General features: G+C 49.6%; 1 protein-coding gene across 1 annotated transcript in view; it reads left to right on the plus strand.

Moving 5' to 3' along the window:
• Positions 1-16,634, plus strand: part of DGCR2 (DiGeorge syndrome critical region gene 2) — a 66,097-nt gene extending 49,463 nt beyond the window's left edge. Inside the window, exons 7-10 of the mRNA XM_084801641.1 lie at positions 5,788-5,991; positions 12,036-12,188; positions 12,987-13,223; positions 14,351-16,634. Coding sequence (XP_084657767.1) covers positions 5,788-5,991; positions 12,036-12,188; positions 12,987-13,223; positions 14,351-14,607 — 851 coding nt within the window. The 3' untranslated portion in view covers positions 14,608-16,634. The remainder of the gene's footprint in view (positions 1-5,787; positions 5,992-12,035; positions 12,189-12,986; positions 13,224-14,350) is intronic.
• Positions 16,635-17,505: the final 871 nt, after the last annotated feature.

Below are 17,505 nucleotides of genomic sequence, written 5' to 3' on the forward strand. Positions count from 1 at the left end.
TGCCTGTCCGCTCTGTGTGAATTCTCTTCCCTGGGGTGTGGGGTCAGGAGTCCGCCCAGCCCTTTGCCAACACGTCCACCCAAATCTTACCTCAAAGACAGTACTTATACTGAAGACACAGGCGCAGAGATAGGACTGTCCCTTGCAGCTAGTCCTCTGGGAAGGGCTGAGGAGCAAGGCTGGCCTTGATAGCTCCTGACAGCTGTCGGTTCATGCTTCAAGCCCTGACCCTCTGAACTAGCCCTGTCTTCCAAGCTGATGAATTGATCCCCCCCCCCCCCCCCCGCCTGCTGTGCCGCAGGCCAAGCTTCCACGGGAAGCAGTCCCATGCCGTGTTCTCTAAGTCCATACATGCTGAAGATAAGCTGTGTCTTTGTGTGTGATGGACAACACTGTAGGGCGATCTGCACTGGGTGGGAAGGCGGGGTAACCTTGTGTAACTTATTAGATATAAATTCAGACTTAGGGGTTGGTCCGAGAGCAGTGGTGTTTACACCTAACTGATCACAACCAGTTACAGACTTCTTTGTCCCTTCTCCACTCCCACTGCTTCACTGGACCAGCCTTTAAAAGATAAATAAATAAATTCAGACTTAGGGACGTTCTAAGGATAGTGTAATGTTCTTCCTCATGCCCTTTAGAGCCATACCAATTCAACATCTGTGCAAAATTAGACATACTGTGGACTTGGAGCAATACAGTGTATTACTAAGAACAGAGGCACTCTCATATAAGCGTGGTATGGTTTCCAACTTCAGGACATTTCATTTGCCTGGGATACCATGCCATCACTGACACTCTGTTGTTCCAGTCTTGTCGGTGGTTCTAACAGTGTCCTTCTATAGCTAAGTTTTTCCAGTCCAGAATCCCACTTTGCATCTGCCTGCCATGCTCTCTTGTCTCCTTTCTGCCATTTCAGTTCTTGCCGTTGTTACAGCAGGCATACTGAAGAGCCTGGTAGGGGCTATCTGCTTCGCTCTTGTCTGTATCTTCCGCTTCCAGGATTCTTGCCTGGTCTTTCCATGTCTTGCCTAAATTTCCCATCTGTGGTGGTTTGGAGGAGAATGCTTAGTTACCAAGAAAGGATTGGAAGAACTGGAGGTGTGGCCTTGTTGGAGAAAGTGTGTCTCTGAGGGTGGGCTTTGAAGTTTCAAAAGCCAAAACCAGGCCCTCTGTCTGCCTATCTGCCTACTGCCTGCCCACCCGGCTGTCTGTCTTTCTGCCTGCCTGCCCACCCGGCTGGCTGTCTGTCCGCCTGTCTGCTCACCTGCCTACCTGCCTGCCTGCCTGCCTGCTGCCTACCTGCCTGCCTGCTGCCTGCCTGCCTGCCTGCCTGCCCGTCTGCCTGCCTGCCCGTCTGCCTGCCTGCCTGCCTGCCCGTTTGCCTGCCTGCCTGTCTGCATGCCTGCCTGCCTGCCTGCTGCCTGCCTGCCCGTCTGCCTGCCTGCCTGCCTGTCTGCATGCCTGCCTATGAATGAGGATGCAGCTGTTAGCTACTGCTCTCTCATGCATGTGTGCTACCATGCTCCCTAGTTGGTGATAACAGACTAACCTCTGAAAGTATAAGCAAGCCCCCAATTAAATGCTTTCTTTGGGGGCTGGAGAGATGGCTCAGAGGTTAAGAGTAGCTGCTCTTCCAAAGGTCCTGAGTTCAATTCCTGGCAACTATATGATGGCTCACAGCCATCCATAATGCGATCTGGTGCCCTCTTCTGGCCTGGAAGAATTACGTGCAGGTAGAACACAGTATACATAATAAAGTCTTTTTTAAAAATGCTTAGAGTTGCATTGGTCATAGTCTCTCCTCACAGCAATAGAACAGCAGCTAAGATACCATCTGGTCTTGCATGTTGCGTGCATTTGCCATTAAAATCCTTACTGTATGGACCATTGACATTCGTGGTCTCTAGGGTGGTTCTTTCATCTGTGTCAGAGCTGGCTCTGCTTTCACTGGCCATTCTATCTTGAGAGCATGATGGGTTTTTTCTTTATTTTTCATTTAAATCCAAACATTTAGTGTATGACAGTAGATGTTGGTGCTTGCAGCTTGGTCTGTTGTGCAGGAGATCCTTCATACCACGGGAAGGTGAGGCTGGCCTCCCTCAGCACATTGCAGCCTTTAACCGTCTGCTCCATCCGCTATATTTGGTCTGCGCTTTGAGCTGCCTGACAGTGATAGTCAGCTGTGGCTGGCTCAGCGCTGTTAGCCTGCTGGCGAGAGGGCTGGCGTTGCGTCTGCATCGGCCCTCAGGGCCCTAAGTCTCCAGCAGGAGCCTTTACCAGGGACCAGGCTGGATACTATAGACGTGGTGAGCTCGTGACCAGAGATGTGGTTTGCAAACGTTTTCCACAGTCTGTGATTTGTCTTAATTTTTCACAGGAGTTGTTTCTTTGTTTGGCTTTTCAAAACAGTTTCTCTCTGTATCCGTGGCTGTCCTGAAACTCACTCTGTAGACCAGGCTGGCCTTGAACTCAAAGATCCAACTGCCTCTGCCTCACGAGTGCTAGGATTAAAGGTGTGCGCCACCACACCTGGCTTTCACTGGGCCTTTAATGACACAAAATTTATTTGTTAAATATGCTAGAGACTGACTGAACCTAGGTCCTCTTGAAGAGTAGCCAGTGCTCTTAACCACAGAGCCATCTCTCTAGTCTCTTACATATTGAGTCATTTTTTTCTACATATAAATTGTGAGATTTAGTTCATGATTCCTTAATTAATACAGTTTACTCCAGTATATACCCTCTGTGTTGTGTTGGAAAATATATTATGCGTATATTTTATTTCGATATACAATTGAGCTGGCAATTAGATAAATACGTACTCTTTTATATGAGTGTTCATACATTTATTTGTTTGTTAATTTCATTAAATTGGTATGAGCATAGACTCCAGAGGCTCCTGCATGCTAGGCATGTTCTGCCACTGAACTACATCCCTGCTTGTCTGGCATCAATCACAGTTGCTTTTTAATCAGGTTAAGAGAAAAAGGAAAGCAAGATATAGTGATGGTCACCTTTGACCCCAGCAGTCAGGATGCAAAAGCAGGTGGATCTCTGCAAGTTCCAGGCCAGCCAAGACTACATGGTCAGATCCTATATCAAAAGGAGAGAAGAGCTGGGTAGTGGTGGTGCACACCTTTAATTCCAGCACTTGGGAGGCAGAGGCTGGCTGATATCTGAGTCTGACGCCAGCCTGGTCCATAGAGTGAGTTCTGGGACACCCAGGGCTACACAGAGAAACCCAGTCTCAGGGTATGGGGTGGGGCTGGGGGGAAGGAAGGAAAAAAGAAAAGAAAGGAGAGAGAAGAGAAAGAGAAACATTGGTTTATACTGTGGTTTATAATTGCCTCCTGTGCAGTGTGTATTGGTGTGGATTTGGGTTGTTATATTGGACTAAGTTACCACAGCCTAAAGAACTTCCTTTGATAGGTCTTTAAGGCAAGTCCCTCAGCACAAATTGTAGACTTTGTTTAGCAAGTGTTTACTTTGCCCTTCAGGGTGCTCAAGGTTGAACCCAGTCCTTTATGCATACTAGGCAAGTGTTCTACCAGAGTCACACCCGCTGCCCAGGCATCATGTTTTGGAAGACAGCTTTGCTATATCTGATTTTCCTTTGAGTACTTTATGTTGTCCTACAATTGTTTCTTCTGAGAAGCTGGTTGTTAATTTTACCAGGGTCCCTTTACAAGTCACACGTCATTTCCTGTGTCCTGCATTTAACTCTTTTACCTTGTCTGGGGCTGGAGAGGTGGCTCAGTAGTTAAGAGCACTGGCTGCTCTTCTAGAGGACCTGGGTTCAATTCCTACCACCCACGTGGCAGCTCACAGCTGTTTGTGACCTCAGTTCCAGGGGACCCTATATTCTCACACAGATACACATAAAGTTTAAAAAACACCAATGTAAAGAAAATAAAAATAAAGAAACATTTTTTAAAATTTCAGCTGGGCAGTGGTCATGCACACCTTTAATCCCAGTGTCAGATCCCCTGAGACTGGAGTTACAGACAGTTATGAGCTGCCATGTGAGTGCTGGGAATTGAACCCAGTTCCTCTGGAAGCGCAGTCAAAAAACATCCCAGTGTCGGGAGGCGGAGGCAGGCAGATCTCAGTGAGTTCAAGGCCATCCTGGTTCTACAGAGTAAGCTCCAGGGCAGCCAAGATGACACAGAGAAACCAAACAAGAAAGCGTTCTCACCTTGTATCTCAGCCTGCAGTTACATGCAGCCCAGGGTAGCTATGGGGCCCAACACATTTGTAGATGATGTCATGGGACAGTGTCAGAAACTTGGATGGTCCTGTTAGATTTTTAGCATTTTATTGTAATGTGCTAGTTTGTGAAATGTTTTGTCTTTAATCCTATTTGGAGTTTGCTGCATATCCTGGATTTAGAGTCATGTTTTTACTGTGTTAAGAAATGTTCAGTCATCTTTCTTTCTTTCTTTCTTTCTTTCTTTCTTTCTTTCTTTCTTTCACTACTTTCCTGCTCCTTTCCTCCTGACACTTGCATTGGACGCCTAATGGCATCTCGTGGTTCTCTGCGGATCTGTTCCTTTCTCCTTGTCCTTTCTCACTGTTGTAGCAGAGCATATTCACTCTTTCTTCCCTTGAACATTGATGCCCTGTGACCCAGTTCTAACTGAGGAGAGCCATTTGGAGAGTGGAGCAGGCCTCCTGCCCCATTTCCTCTCACGTGCCTAGCCCCTCCCCGTGCAGCCGTCACAGCTGCTCACTCGCTTAAGGGATCTTTGACCTACTTTGGTCTCCCAGGTCACATCTGTGCAGTTTACTACGTATGTCTGGGTTTCAGGGAACCATCTTGCCAAGCAGTACCTAGATACTCATTCTAAACACGTTCCAGTTTGTTTGTTTGTTTGTTTGGTTGGTTGGTTGGTTGGTTGGTTTTTCAAGACAGGGTTTCTCTGTATAGCCTTGGCTGTCCAGGACTCACTTTGTAGACCAGGCTGGCCTCGAACTTACGGAGATCCGCCTGCCTCTGCGTCCGGAGTGTTGAGATTAAAACTGAAGATGGATTTTTTTGTTTATTTTTGTTTTTGTTTTTTGAGACAGGGTTTTCTGTGTAACAGCCCAGGCTGTCCTAGAACTCTCTTTGTAGACCAGGCTGGCCTCGAACTCACAGAGATCCACCTGCCTCTGCCTCCTGAGTGCTGGGATTAAAGGTGTGTGCCACCACGCCCAGTTCATTCCAGTTTTTGTTTTGTTTCGTTTTGTTTTTGTAAGGACAGAAGGAAGCTTTTTTTTTTCTTTTTCTTTTTTTTAAGATTTCTTTCTTTATTATTTTTACAGTCTTCTGCCTGCACACATGAAGAGAGCACCAGACCTCATTATAGATGCTTGTGAACTACTATGTGGTGCTGGGAATTGAATTCAGGACCTTTGGAAGAACAGACACTGCTCTTAACCTCTGAGCCATCTCTCTAGCCCATGATTCCAGTTTTTAAATAGCTAATAGCCATGACATCTACATTTTAGCACTTAGAAAATCTCATAAATGAACCAGGTAGGTTAAAAGTAAATGCTTCTGCAAGGAACCTTACCCTGGAATCTGCTGTTCCTGTTCTAAGTCGGAGGGTTTCATTTATCTTGGCCAGCTGCACTTTGTCCAGACTTCAGATCTAGCATGCCAAACAGGGAAGACTTGCCTAAAAGATCTGACAGGCTCCTGGGTTGTCTGTCCTCTTCTCTCCAAAAGCGCAGGTGGTGGCAGGGAGTCGGGCCTCAGTGCTGCTGGTAACACATACATCCCTGCACGTGTGCCCCTTGCAGGTCAAACATGTGTTGATATCAAAGACAATGTGGTGGACGAAGGGTTCTACTTCACTCCCAAGGGGGATGACCCATGCTTGAGCTGTACCTGCCATCGAGGGGAGCCTGAGATGTGCGTGGCTGCCCTGTGTGAGCGGCCCCAGGGATGTCAGCAGTACCGCAAGGACCCTAAGGAGTGCTGCAAATTCATGTGTCTGGACCCAGGTGAGACGGCTTACCCTGGGCCAAAAGCAGTGATGGGGACCCTGGAGAGCTTGTATATGACACAGCAGTGATGGTAGCATGTACTTATGTAGCTGGCTCAGGGGCCTTGATAGGCATCTATGAAAGTCCCCTGTGACTGCCACCCTTAGCATCGCCTGCTTTTCATTCTAAGGTAGTATTTACAATGAGCTTGAATCTCAGCATGACTGTTTGTTTGTAAATGGACTTGGCAGCTTCAGACCTATCTATCGCTGTTTGTTTTGTTTTGTTTGCAGAGGTGGTGGGGTTGGGGGGTATCTTTGTGTAGCCTTGGCTTTCCTGGACTGGCTTTGTAGACCAGGCTGGCCTTGAACTCATGGTGTTCTGCCTGCCTCTTTCTGAGTGCTTGGAATAAGGGTGTGCACCACCACACCCAGCTTCTTAAGAATAAGAGCTAAACTTGAAATTTACATGGGCGTTTGAGTTCTTCCCCCTTGTATTGCAGTGGAATATGGAAGGTAGTGAAATAAATAGTCCTTGCTTATAGTCATCAGGGTTTTAACCTCTCCACCACTAGGTGGTGCCCTAGGGTGCACACTGTTTAATCAGGTTTCGGGATAACCGCCCTTCCACTGGCAACAGAAGAGCATTCTTGTGGCTTGGCTACTTTCCGTGACAGAGCTTTATCCAGCATGTGCAAAGCCCTGAGTCCTGTATCCACTCCTAGGGGGAAACCCAGCAGGTTTTATCCTGCTCAGACCACCACATAGCGCCCTTCTTTGCCGAACACCAGAGCCACTGACATGTCAGCGTGAACTCAGGTCTCAAGGAGCATGAATTTCTTTTTTTCTTGGGTGCCACGGTAGGCCCTGCAGAACAGGAGCTTGGCAGGCGTGAAGAGTGTGTCCTCATTCTCAGGAGCTCTGTGCAGGGGAGGCTGGAGCTGGGAGTATGAGGCCACAGTAATACGTACTACCCCTGAGCAAAGTGCCATCACTGCCCCTCCAGGAGGGCGGCTGGGTTGGGGCACAGAGCTGTCCTCTGTAGGCCGTGTCTGAGGCTGGGCAGGAGCTGGTGTTCTCGCACATGTTCCATTACACATGCAGTTGACTTCAGTAAGTGCAGAGGCTGTGCTTCTAGCCAAACCCCCCAGGGTGCAGAGAGCATAGGATCAGAGAGACTGACACTTGGACCTCTTCCTTCCCACAGAACAGACAGTTTTCTCATTATATGGATGTGTCCATCCAGAGTCCTGAAAATACAAGCACCAGTTGGATATTTGCAGAGTTTCCTGTGCCCTTAGCCACATCACTGCAGTCTTCCAGCTTTGTTGTTACCGTGGGAGTCAGACTTCAGCTTGCACAAGCGATATCATCTGAGCCCAGGGTTCCACTCCTTAGAGATCTCCCAGCGCTGCCCTGCCCCTCAGCCTGGGCTCTGCAGAGATGACCAGGCTAGACAGAATGGCTTGTCTGTGCTATAGTTAGCCTAGTAAGCCTGCCCACAATGGGGACTTCTTAGCAGAGCAGAGCCCTTGGTGTGTCGGGGTGAGCCCAGAACTTCTGCAGGCCACTTTGCTACGCAGCTGGAGCAGCTTAACGGGCCCTGCTGTGGTGTGCCTGTTCCTACAGGGCCTTACCTAGGAATTACTCATCTGCAGCAAGGACCAACCCTGTCAGTAGAAGTAGAGACAACAGAAATAAAGTCTCAGCAGTTACCTTTCATTTTCCCTTCAGCACTACAAGGGTTCAGCATTTATTCAAGACCAAAGCCATTGCCAGAAGAAGGAGAAATAAGGATTAGCAGCAAGGGAGGAGAAGTGAGAATGTCACCCTTTGCAAATGATGTCATTACAAAGAAAGTCCTGGAGGATCTCCAGGAAAACTACTAGGACCAATATGTTCAGCAAGTCTCCAGATAGAAGATCAATATGCAGAAATCCATTGTATTTATGTGTACTACTAGTGACAGTTAAACACTGACATTTTAAAGAAAGTGCCACTTGAAATAGCACCCCAACATAGGAAATATCTAACTGTAAACTCTGCATATTGTATTTGCTGCCAGGATAAAACACTAAGGTGTAGTACATACAATAAATAAATCATTTTTAAAGGTTTTATTTATTTATTATTATGTATACAGTGCTTTGCCTGCAGGCACACCTCCATGCCAGAAGAGGATACCAAATCACACTATAGATGGTTGTGAGCCACCATGTGGTTGCTGGGAATTGAACTCAGGCCCTCTGGAAGAGCAGTCAGTGCTCTTAACATCTGAGCCACCTCTCCGACCCAATAAATCATTTTTTTTTAAAAAAAGAATCACAGGTGGGCTGGGCATGGTGGCGCATGCCTTTAATCCCAGCACTCAGGAGGCAGAGGCAAGCAGATGAGTTCGAGGCCAGCCTGGTCTACAAAGTGAGTCTAGGACAGCCAAGGCTACACAGAGAGACCCTGTCTCAAAAAACAAAACAAAACAAAACAAAAAGAATCACAGGCATTAAAAAAAGAAGTAAACTATATCTCCAATAAAACACTGAGGTGGATGGGTGTGATGGCGCATGCCTTTAGTCCCAGCACTCGGGAGGCAGAGGCAGGTGGATCACTGTGAGTTTGAGACCAGCCTGGTCTACAAAGGGAGTCTAGGACAGCTAGGGCTGTTATACATAGAAACCCTGTCTTAAAAAACAAAGCAAAACAAACAAAAAAAAAAAAATTGAGGTAACCAAATCAAAGCCTTAAATAAAAAGAAAAATACCATGTTTATAGATGTTAATTCTTCTTCCCAAATCAACTATAGATGCAGGTAGAAGCTCTACCAAAAATCGAGCTGACTTGTTCTTAAACTGCTTTGAAAACTTACTTGCAATGGAGAAAGAGCTGAAGAGCCCAAACAGTGTTTTACAAAGAGAGAGGGTTTGTGATACCTAGTTCATGACTTAGGCTTCAGTCTTAGTAATCAAAGCAGCATGGCACAGATGGAAACGAAAAAATAGAACTGATGAAATAGAGTACAGGAGTAGTCCCAGTATGGTGCAGTAATATTTAACATGCAAGGAGAGTGACTCAATAGAGAAAGCCCCACATTTGGACAGCCAGCTGGGACAGCCAGCTAGCCATGACGACTGCTGCTCCCCTCCTGCTACTGCACCTGAGAGTCAGTCAGAATTCTCATAACCCAGGCTAGAAGATGCTGAACTGTGAAATTTCTGTAAGAAAATACAAGGGGAAATCTTTTGTCATGGGATAGGCAAAAAAGAAAACACACACATGGTCCTTGAAAATAATCATTAAACTTTGATCCTGCTCCTTGAAATACACTGGTGGAGAACTGAAAGGACAAACCACGGAAGAGTTTTTTTTTTTTTTTTTTTTTTGGTTTTGATTTTTCAAGACAGAGTTTCTCTGTGTAGCCTTGGCTGTCCTAGACTCACTGTGTAGACCAGGTTGGCCCTGAGCTCACAGAGATCTGCCTGCCTCTGCCTTCAAAGTGGTGGGATTAAAGGTGTGCACCACCACCACCCAGCAAGAAAGAACGTCTAAGATATAAGTTCAGACACAATTCTTTTTTTTTTTTTTTTTTTTTTTTTTTTTTTTTTTTTAAGTAAAAGGCGAAAGATTGGGGCTGGAGAGATGGCTCAGTGGTTAAGAGCGCCGCCTGCTCTTCCAAGGTCCTGAGTTCAATTCCCAGCAACCATATGGTGGCTCATAACCATCTATAATGTACTACAGCGTCCTCTTCTGGCTTGCAGGAGTACATGCAAGCAGAGCACTGTATACATAATAATAAATAAATAAATCTTAAAAAAAAAAAAAGAAGAAGAAGAAAAGGCGAAAGATTTATACGATCTGAAGAGAAACCAGAATATAAGACACAATTCTTATATTCAGAAGATATAAAGACCTCTGGGGACTGGGAACACAGCAGCTCACACCGTGTTTGTCTAGCGCACATGAGTGCTTGGGGTTGATTCCTCACATTGCACCGTAGAGCCTGGCGGGCCCAGAGGCAACCTAGTCACAAGTTCAGGACCATCCTTGGCTACAGAACCAGTTTGAGGCCAATTTGGGATATATGAGATTTTGTCTCAACATACAAACACTCTAAAAACTCAATAAGAGGGCTGGAGAGATGGTTCAGCCATTAAAGGCTAGGCTCACAACCAACAATATGAGTTCAGTTTCCAGCACCCACAGCTTTCTCCAGCCAAATTTAAAAACCAACAACAAAACTCAATAAGAAAATAAAATTGTATTAAAAATCATTAAATTACTTAGCCAGGCATGGTAGTGCACACCTTTAATCCTAGCACTCAAGGCAGAGGCAGGCGGATCTCTTGAGTTCGAGGTCAGCCTGGTCTACAAAGTGAGTCTAGGACAGCCAAGGCTACCAAGAAACCCTGTCTCGAAAAACCAAACCAAACAAAAATCATCATTAAATTATACTTCACTAAGAAGACATGTAACTACACTGTGAAAGGCCTGGAAAAAAAATTGTTCAATATCAGTCATTTGGGAACCAAGTCTGTGGACCAGAGGAGTGTTAAACTGGACAGCACAAAGTGCTGGCATGATGGCTGCAGTGCCTCATGTGGCCCTTTGACCTTTGACCCACCATCCGGTTAGTGTTCAGCTCTCTGCTTTGTAACTGACAAATTCGTTGGCTTGGCCCTAGAAGGTGTGTCTTCTGGGTCCCACGGTGGAGGGGCAGTCCTTGAGCAAAGGGGCTGCTTCCTTGCAGCATTCACTTGGGAACTCAGTGCTGGTCTCATGAACAGGCCTGCCACCATCCCACAGCCAGAGGTCCTGGAGGGACATCAGAGGCATGCAGAGGGCAGCTAATAGCCTGGGAGGATCTTTTCCATGTATCCACTGAACAGTGGTTGCTTGGTTGGTTGGTTGGTTAGTTTGGTTTTGTTTGTTGAGACAAGGTTTTTCTGTGTAGCCCTGGCTGTCCTGGAATGGAGCTCACGTTGTAGACCAGGCTGTCCACAAACTCACAGAAATCTGCCTGCCTCTGCCTGGGAGTGCTGGGATTACAGTTATGTGCCACCACTGCCCAACTCCACTCCAGTTTTTAGCATCACTTCCTGGTCATATGAGAGGACTGCAGAACCAGCTGGGCCGTTTGTATTGGTCTAGATCAGGCTGGTGGAGTGTTTTTTTCTAGGCTGGTCTCTAGGGACCTGCCTTCCAAACTGTTGTAGAGGTAGGGAGTAGACAGCTCTAGGTCGCCCTGAGGCTTAGTAGGTCACTGTACAGGCAGGCCCCTAACCCGTCAGCCTGGGACTTTCTAGGTTGGGAGCCCCCTGCTTTCATACCTGCATGGGTGTGTAGTGTGCACTGGAGGTTTTAGAGGAAGTGTGCTGCAGGCATGCACAGTAAAGGCTGCCCTGGGACCTAACGTGCTGCAGTGCGTGGTGTGCTGGGCCTGGTGTGCAGGGAGATTGTGCCCTACAGTAGCTTAAGAACTCAGCAGCTGCAGTGGAAACGTCCACGTTAACTCTCCCTTGTGAATCTTGGCCCAGACAGTTGTCGGAAGATGCAGCCGTCCTCCGCGCAGTCCTCCAGTGAGTTCAGGCGTAGTCTTGCCTGGATTGTCATTCTGTGGCTTAGACACATAAGCTAAGTTATGTCACAGCCCAGCTACACCAGCCCTGGAACAGAAGTCTCTGCTTCCTTGCTTGGTGGCAACTGCAGCAGCGTTTCACACAGCGGTCAGTGAGAGCGAACTAGGGTGCACCAGGGTGCGGCCAGATAGCAGGGAGAGGGGCCCCCATTTGTGCAGCACCTCTAGAGACTTCTGCGCTGAGCTCCCTTTCTTGCTTTTTCAGTGTTACCACAGTATTCTCAATTTTGAGCAGTTTTCTTTTACCCTTTGTACTAAAAGAATTGTCAAGGACATTGTGAGAGCTGTTGGGGTGGAGGCCGAGCAGTCCCAGCACTCAGCATGTACCTGCATTTGTTTTGCGCGCCCCCCCCCCCCCCCCCGCGCGCGCAAGCACCCCTGCAAGTTCCTTTTCTCAGAGCAGCTGGTTTACTTCTCCTCACCCCTCCCCATAGATGGCAGCAGCCTGTTTGACTCCATGGCTAGCGGGATGCGCCTGGTTGTCAGCTGCATTTCTTCCTTCCTCATCCTCTCACTGCTGCTCTTCATGGTCCACCGGCTGCGCCAGCGGCGCCGGGAGCGCATCGAGTCCCTGATTGGAGCAAACTGTGAGTGCCCCCCAGGACCACACGAGTGACACACACACCTCAGCCCGTCCATCCCCAGGTCACCAAGTCTGCCCTATCCTTTCAAGGTGGAATCTATGATAAGATAGAAGTGCTTTGGGGCTGAACACACCCTAGGGAGCCAGAGACACGGGACAGCTGAGAAGGTATGCATGGGTTCAAGAGAGGCCTTCCGCCTCCTCAGCTCTGTATCAAGAACAGTATTCCGAACATTCAAGCACTTTCTCGTGATGAGCTGCGAGTATGGGCCACCTGGAGGAGGAGGAGGAAGAGAAGGAGGAGGAGGAGGCAGCTCAGATACCAGGAGCCACAGCAGGCAGCTGAGTTATTTAATGTCTTCGCCTCATCTGGCTGGAAGGCCCCTCCTAAGCACTGAGACGGTTGGGGGCAGGTTTCCTACAGCTACAAGGGATCTCACCTTCACCTGTTCTCTGTCCCCTAGGTGTTTCCTAGGGCAGGGTTGAAGCTTGCCTGGTTTTTCAGCCGTGGCCAGCAGTCTTCCTAATCTGCCTTACGCTCACTTAAGCTTCTCTAGTAGGTGGATACTCAGGGGGGAAGTGGAGCAGCCAAGTGACGGAGCTGAGTAGGATGCACCTAAGTCGAGTGAGGGCACCTTGGTTGGAGAGGCCCAAGGGAGGGAGGTTCTGGCAAATCAGAGTCTCGTGTGACATATTGCTGGTTATAGGCATGTGACACTGGGATGGCAGGCTCAGCCTTGGGAAGGAGGCCCGGAGCCTGCAGCCTGCCACCAAATCACACAGCGTCCCTCCTGTTTTTCAGTGCACCATTTCAACCTTGGCCGGAGGATCCCTGGCTTTGACTACGGCCCTGATGGGTTTGGCACAGGCCTCACTCCACTACATCTTTCTGACGACGGTGAGGGTGGGACTTTCCACTTCCACGACCCTCCACCTCCTTACACAGCTTACAAGTACCCAGACATGGACCAGCCGGATGACCCGCCGCCACCCTATGAGGCTTCCATCAACCCAGACAGTGTCTTCTATGACCCTGCAGGTACCTGTCCATCCTAGCGGAGGGAATGTGGAGTTGTCAAGCAGTCAGGACCACAGGGACCTGGGGACCCACCTCCCTTTCTGGCTGCCTGCCCAATCTTTAGGGCCCTTTCCAAGATTGCCCCCACAAAAGGCACTTGATCCTGACCTTCAGGGTGTTGAGAGTTCTGGGGAGCCATGGGTAGCCCCTTCTCTTCCTCCTATGAGCTCCTATTAGTGCAGCTCTCAGGACCCCTCAGCCCATCTTTGTGATGGGGACTAGGCAGTGGGATCATAAGGACAGAAGTGGTCGTGAGCCATAAAGACACCACTGAAACAGTCCCTCCTGTGTGTCAAACGCTGCTGTGAGGCTGGACTTCGAGGCTGGATCAGTTGCTTGTTTACCATCTGACCCACCCGAAGAGCTGTTCTTCTTAGACTCTAGTTAAGGAGGAGTGTCCAGTGTGCCTCTTGCCTGGCTCCTTACATGCCTGCACTCTGCAGCAGAGTGGACTCGTAACACAGCTGTGGACTAGGGCTGTGAGGATGTGATTCCTGCCTTCAGAGCAGATTGTCAACACTTGTCCAAGAGGCTACAGCTAGAGCTAGGGGCACAGCTCGTGGTAGCATGGCTGCCTGGCATACCAGAGGTCCTACTTGGATTTCACACTGCAAAAAGGGCTGAGACAGGGTGAGCCTCTGCCAAGACTATGCTAGATGGCTGCAGATCCCCACTCTCTGCAGCCTCTGGAGACTGGTCAGGGAGTGGGGATGGAGATGGCTCACAGCCAAGGCCTCTGGTCACCAGCAAAGTGCGAGGCAGGTAGATTTGAGACCGCTTTAGTCTGGCTTTCTGCTGACACCAGCAGTTCTCACAGCCGCCTGCTCTAGTGGCCATGTTCTGCGCAGCCCTGGCTGTCATGTGTCCCTGCTGAGCCAGAGGTGGCTTTCCTCTGGTCTCCTTAGTTCTGATGAGCCAGCCACCGCATTTCACCTCGCACAGACAGTGGTGGCAAGATAAGTGCTCTTCCAGAACAGTAGGCAAGGAGCATTCCCTGGGTCCTGCTGAGCTCTCAGAAATCAGGGTGCGGTTAGGAGGGGAAGCCTCCCTCAGCTCACTTTCTCTGACTTCCTTCTGGTCTCCTGCAGATGATGATGCCTTTGAGCCCGTGGAGGCCAGCCTGCCAACCCCAAGGGATGGGAGCATTGAAGGTGCATTGCCCAGGCACTTGGATCAGCCGCTGCCCCCTGCAGAGAGCTCCTTGGCAGATCTGGAAGACTCTACAGACAGTAGCAGTGCCCTGCTGGTGCCTCCTGAGCCTGCCCAGAATGGGAGCACCCCAGCTACAGAAGCACCCCCAGGGGGTGGGCGCCTCCCCCGGAGCTCCCTCAATACTGTGGTTTAGGTGGCTCAGCCCATGGCCCCAGTGGGCTAGGAGTATCTGTTTCCTGTTCAGAAGACACTGATCCCAGTGGGAGACTTGAAAGGGTCCTGTCATAGTCTGGACCTACTCTACTGCCACATCCCCACCAGCAGCGGGTGTGTACATAGAAACTGAAGCCAGGCACCCTGAAAGAGAAGCAGGTGCCTTTGCCGTCTTTACCTGAGGGCTGTTAGTCTCGTTTTTAAATGGTAGAATGACACAGGTGTTGAAACCACACATTTCCAAGAGAACAGAGGCAGTGGGCTACCCTCACACAGACACATCTTTGGATGGGCTTGCTCACTGCACTGTCTCCCCACAGAAGCCAGTCTTCACCAGTGTAGGCAGTAGCACTGCCACTAGTGGCTGCTTAGAGGGCTGCTTCCAGGGGAAGCCTTCGCAGCTGCTGCACTGGCTCTCTGGGGCATCCTGTCTGGGCTCAACAGTGAATATCAAGGTGCCGATGCCTGGGAGGAAATTGAGCGTGCCACCCCATTTCTAGCTCTGCATTGAGGCCAGCACTGTGGCAGGAGGCCCCTGCTCATGCCCTGCACTCTCCATGGCGTAGCTCTGCATGGCTCCCCAGGAATGGATAGCCTCTAGACCTCTGTGCAGGGTTGGGACTTGCTGGCTTTGATCTGTGACACTCTGGATCCCTGGCTCTGCTTGTTGGTGGGTGACCACTGGGTCTAGCCAGCGCCCTTCACCTTGTCTGTGCCATAAAGGGTTGTTTGGGAAGAGAATGGCTCAGGTGGACACTCTGTGTTGTGTCATCTGAGTCCACTTTGCCCCGTGACCACTGCTGGAGCCCAGTGTCTGCCAACCACATATGTGTTTCCCAGCCCCTCCACAGCACGGGGCTTTTGTCCAAACAGCCCTGTTGCCAGCTCCAGCTCCATGCAGTGGTCTTGTCTCCCGACACAGGCCTTCAGCATATCTACAGTCTGGAGATTAAGCAAGGTTCTGTGCGATTTTTAGCACAATCATCTTTTCTATGTTGGGTGTCTGGGTCTTTCTGTGTCTGTGTGTGTCTTGTGGCCAAATGTTTGCAGGTGACGATGGTTCACAGGTGCTCAGGAGCGGGGCTGAGGTAATGCCCACCAGAGCAGTTGCCCTTGGGCTGCTCTGACACCGAGGAGTCTGAGCTGCTTCGCACACCGCGGTCAGAGGGGCTGTGGTTCCGGTTCTGTTTCAGAGCTGCACAGTTCTAGGCACATCCTTACACTACTTGGGATCCCAGGGCTGACTGGAGGTCAGTGGACAGTCTGTCCCTCAGACTAGCTGCTGCAGACAGTGCTCTGCACAGGCCTCTTGCTGCCTACTCCCATTGCTGAGACCAGCAGGGAGCTCATGCCTCCAGTAAGTGCTGGGTGCCGGGCAGCCACGCTCTGGAGCAACGTGAGGAAGTGTATTGGTGCCAGGCCACCCAAAAGAGTCCTAAGGACCACACAGCAGCGCCTCAGAAGGCCATATGTACAGACTGAAACTTATCTGGGGACCAAATGGCTGTTGGAGTTGGACCTGATTATAGGAGGCAAGGTGAAGAGGGTGACTAAAGTGGACTGGGGTGCAGCGTTGGGCCTGTCAGGGCTGCCAGGGTCTGTCCAGCATGTCTTCAGGGTACATGGAAGGCCTGTGTTTGGGCCTGTTTAGACTATGGTTTGTCCAGTTCCAAGCACTGGGATCTGCCAGCTCTTACTGGCAAATAATCCCAAATCCAGTATTTTCTGGGGTTTGTGTTTCCTTGCCTATCCCACAAGGCCCCGCAGGGACAGGCCAAAGCTCCTAGGAGGCCCCTTTCCCAGGACTGTCTTGCCACTCTTCTGAGCCCTCTGACCTGCCTTGAAGTGGACTTTGATACTGTACATTGTCTCAATGCCTGTTTTTACATACCCCTTTCACTAAAGGTTTTAGTTGGGTGTATTTTTGGTCGGGTTGGCATTAATCCTTTCTTAAGATGCTGTGAGAACCATTTCATCCAATGCCAAATAAACTTGTGTTATGGAAAAGGCATAGTCAGTCCTTGCTGCGGCCCAGCCCCATAGCCAGGCTCTCCTAAGCTTTCAGCCCCTGTGGGCAGACAGCTGAGTGCGCAGCCTCTGTGCAGAACGTGTCGCAAAGGACCATGCTGTGCTCCCTCTGAAGTGTTGTCAGAGTGAGTGGCAGGGCTGCCTTACGGCTGTCTGCCAAGGCTGGTGTATCCTCTGACCGCTGGTGACCAGTGTGACACAGGCTGAGCAGGGAAGGGCTTGGGACTTAGTCCCTAGCCATTCAGATGGGTGTAAGCAGCCCCTTGTAGCAGAGCGGCTGTTGGGGAGCAGCTGGCTATTCACACCTCCCCCTGCAGGGCAGGAGACACTTGGTCCTCTGAGAAGACTCCTTTATAAGAGATCGCATGATCTTGTTACAGAAGCCCCAAGAGAGATGCTAAACACCCCCTGTGCCTGCCCCTCCTGAAAGGAGTGTGGATTGCACCCACCCACCCTGGTGCTCACAGCCCACAGGGACGGGGGAGCTGGGCTGAGAAGCAGGGAAGGCATGGTAGGCTCCCAGATACTGTATTTTTACTATCATCTCTGTAGGACTCCAGGGTTCTCCATAGCAACCTCAGGAGGGGGTCCTTAAGATCGCTTTTTAAAACAAGCGTTTTGGGGCCAGGCGTAGTGGTACATGCCTTTAATCCCAGCATTTAGGAGGCAGATCTCTGAGTTCGAGGTCAGCCTGGTCTACAGAGTTCCTGGACTGCCAAGACTACACAGAGAAACCCTGTCTAAAAGGGATTAAAAAAAAAAAAAGTGCACACCACCACACCTGGCACAATATTTTAATTTCTATAGTTTTGTGTGTGTTTGTGCCTAAGTGTGTGTACATGAAATGCAT

Source organism: Acomys minous (genome assembly GCF_964271855.1).
Source record: "Acomys minous genome assembly, chromosome: 11".
Taxonomy (NCBI): Eukaryota; Metazoa; Chordata; class Mammalia; order Rodentia; family Muridae; genus Acomys; species Acomys minous.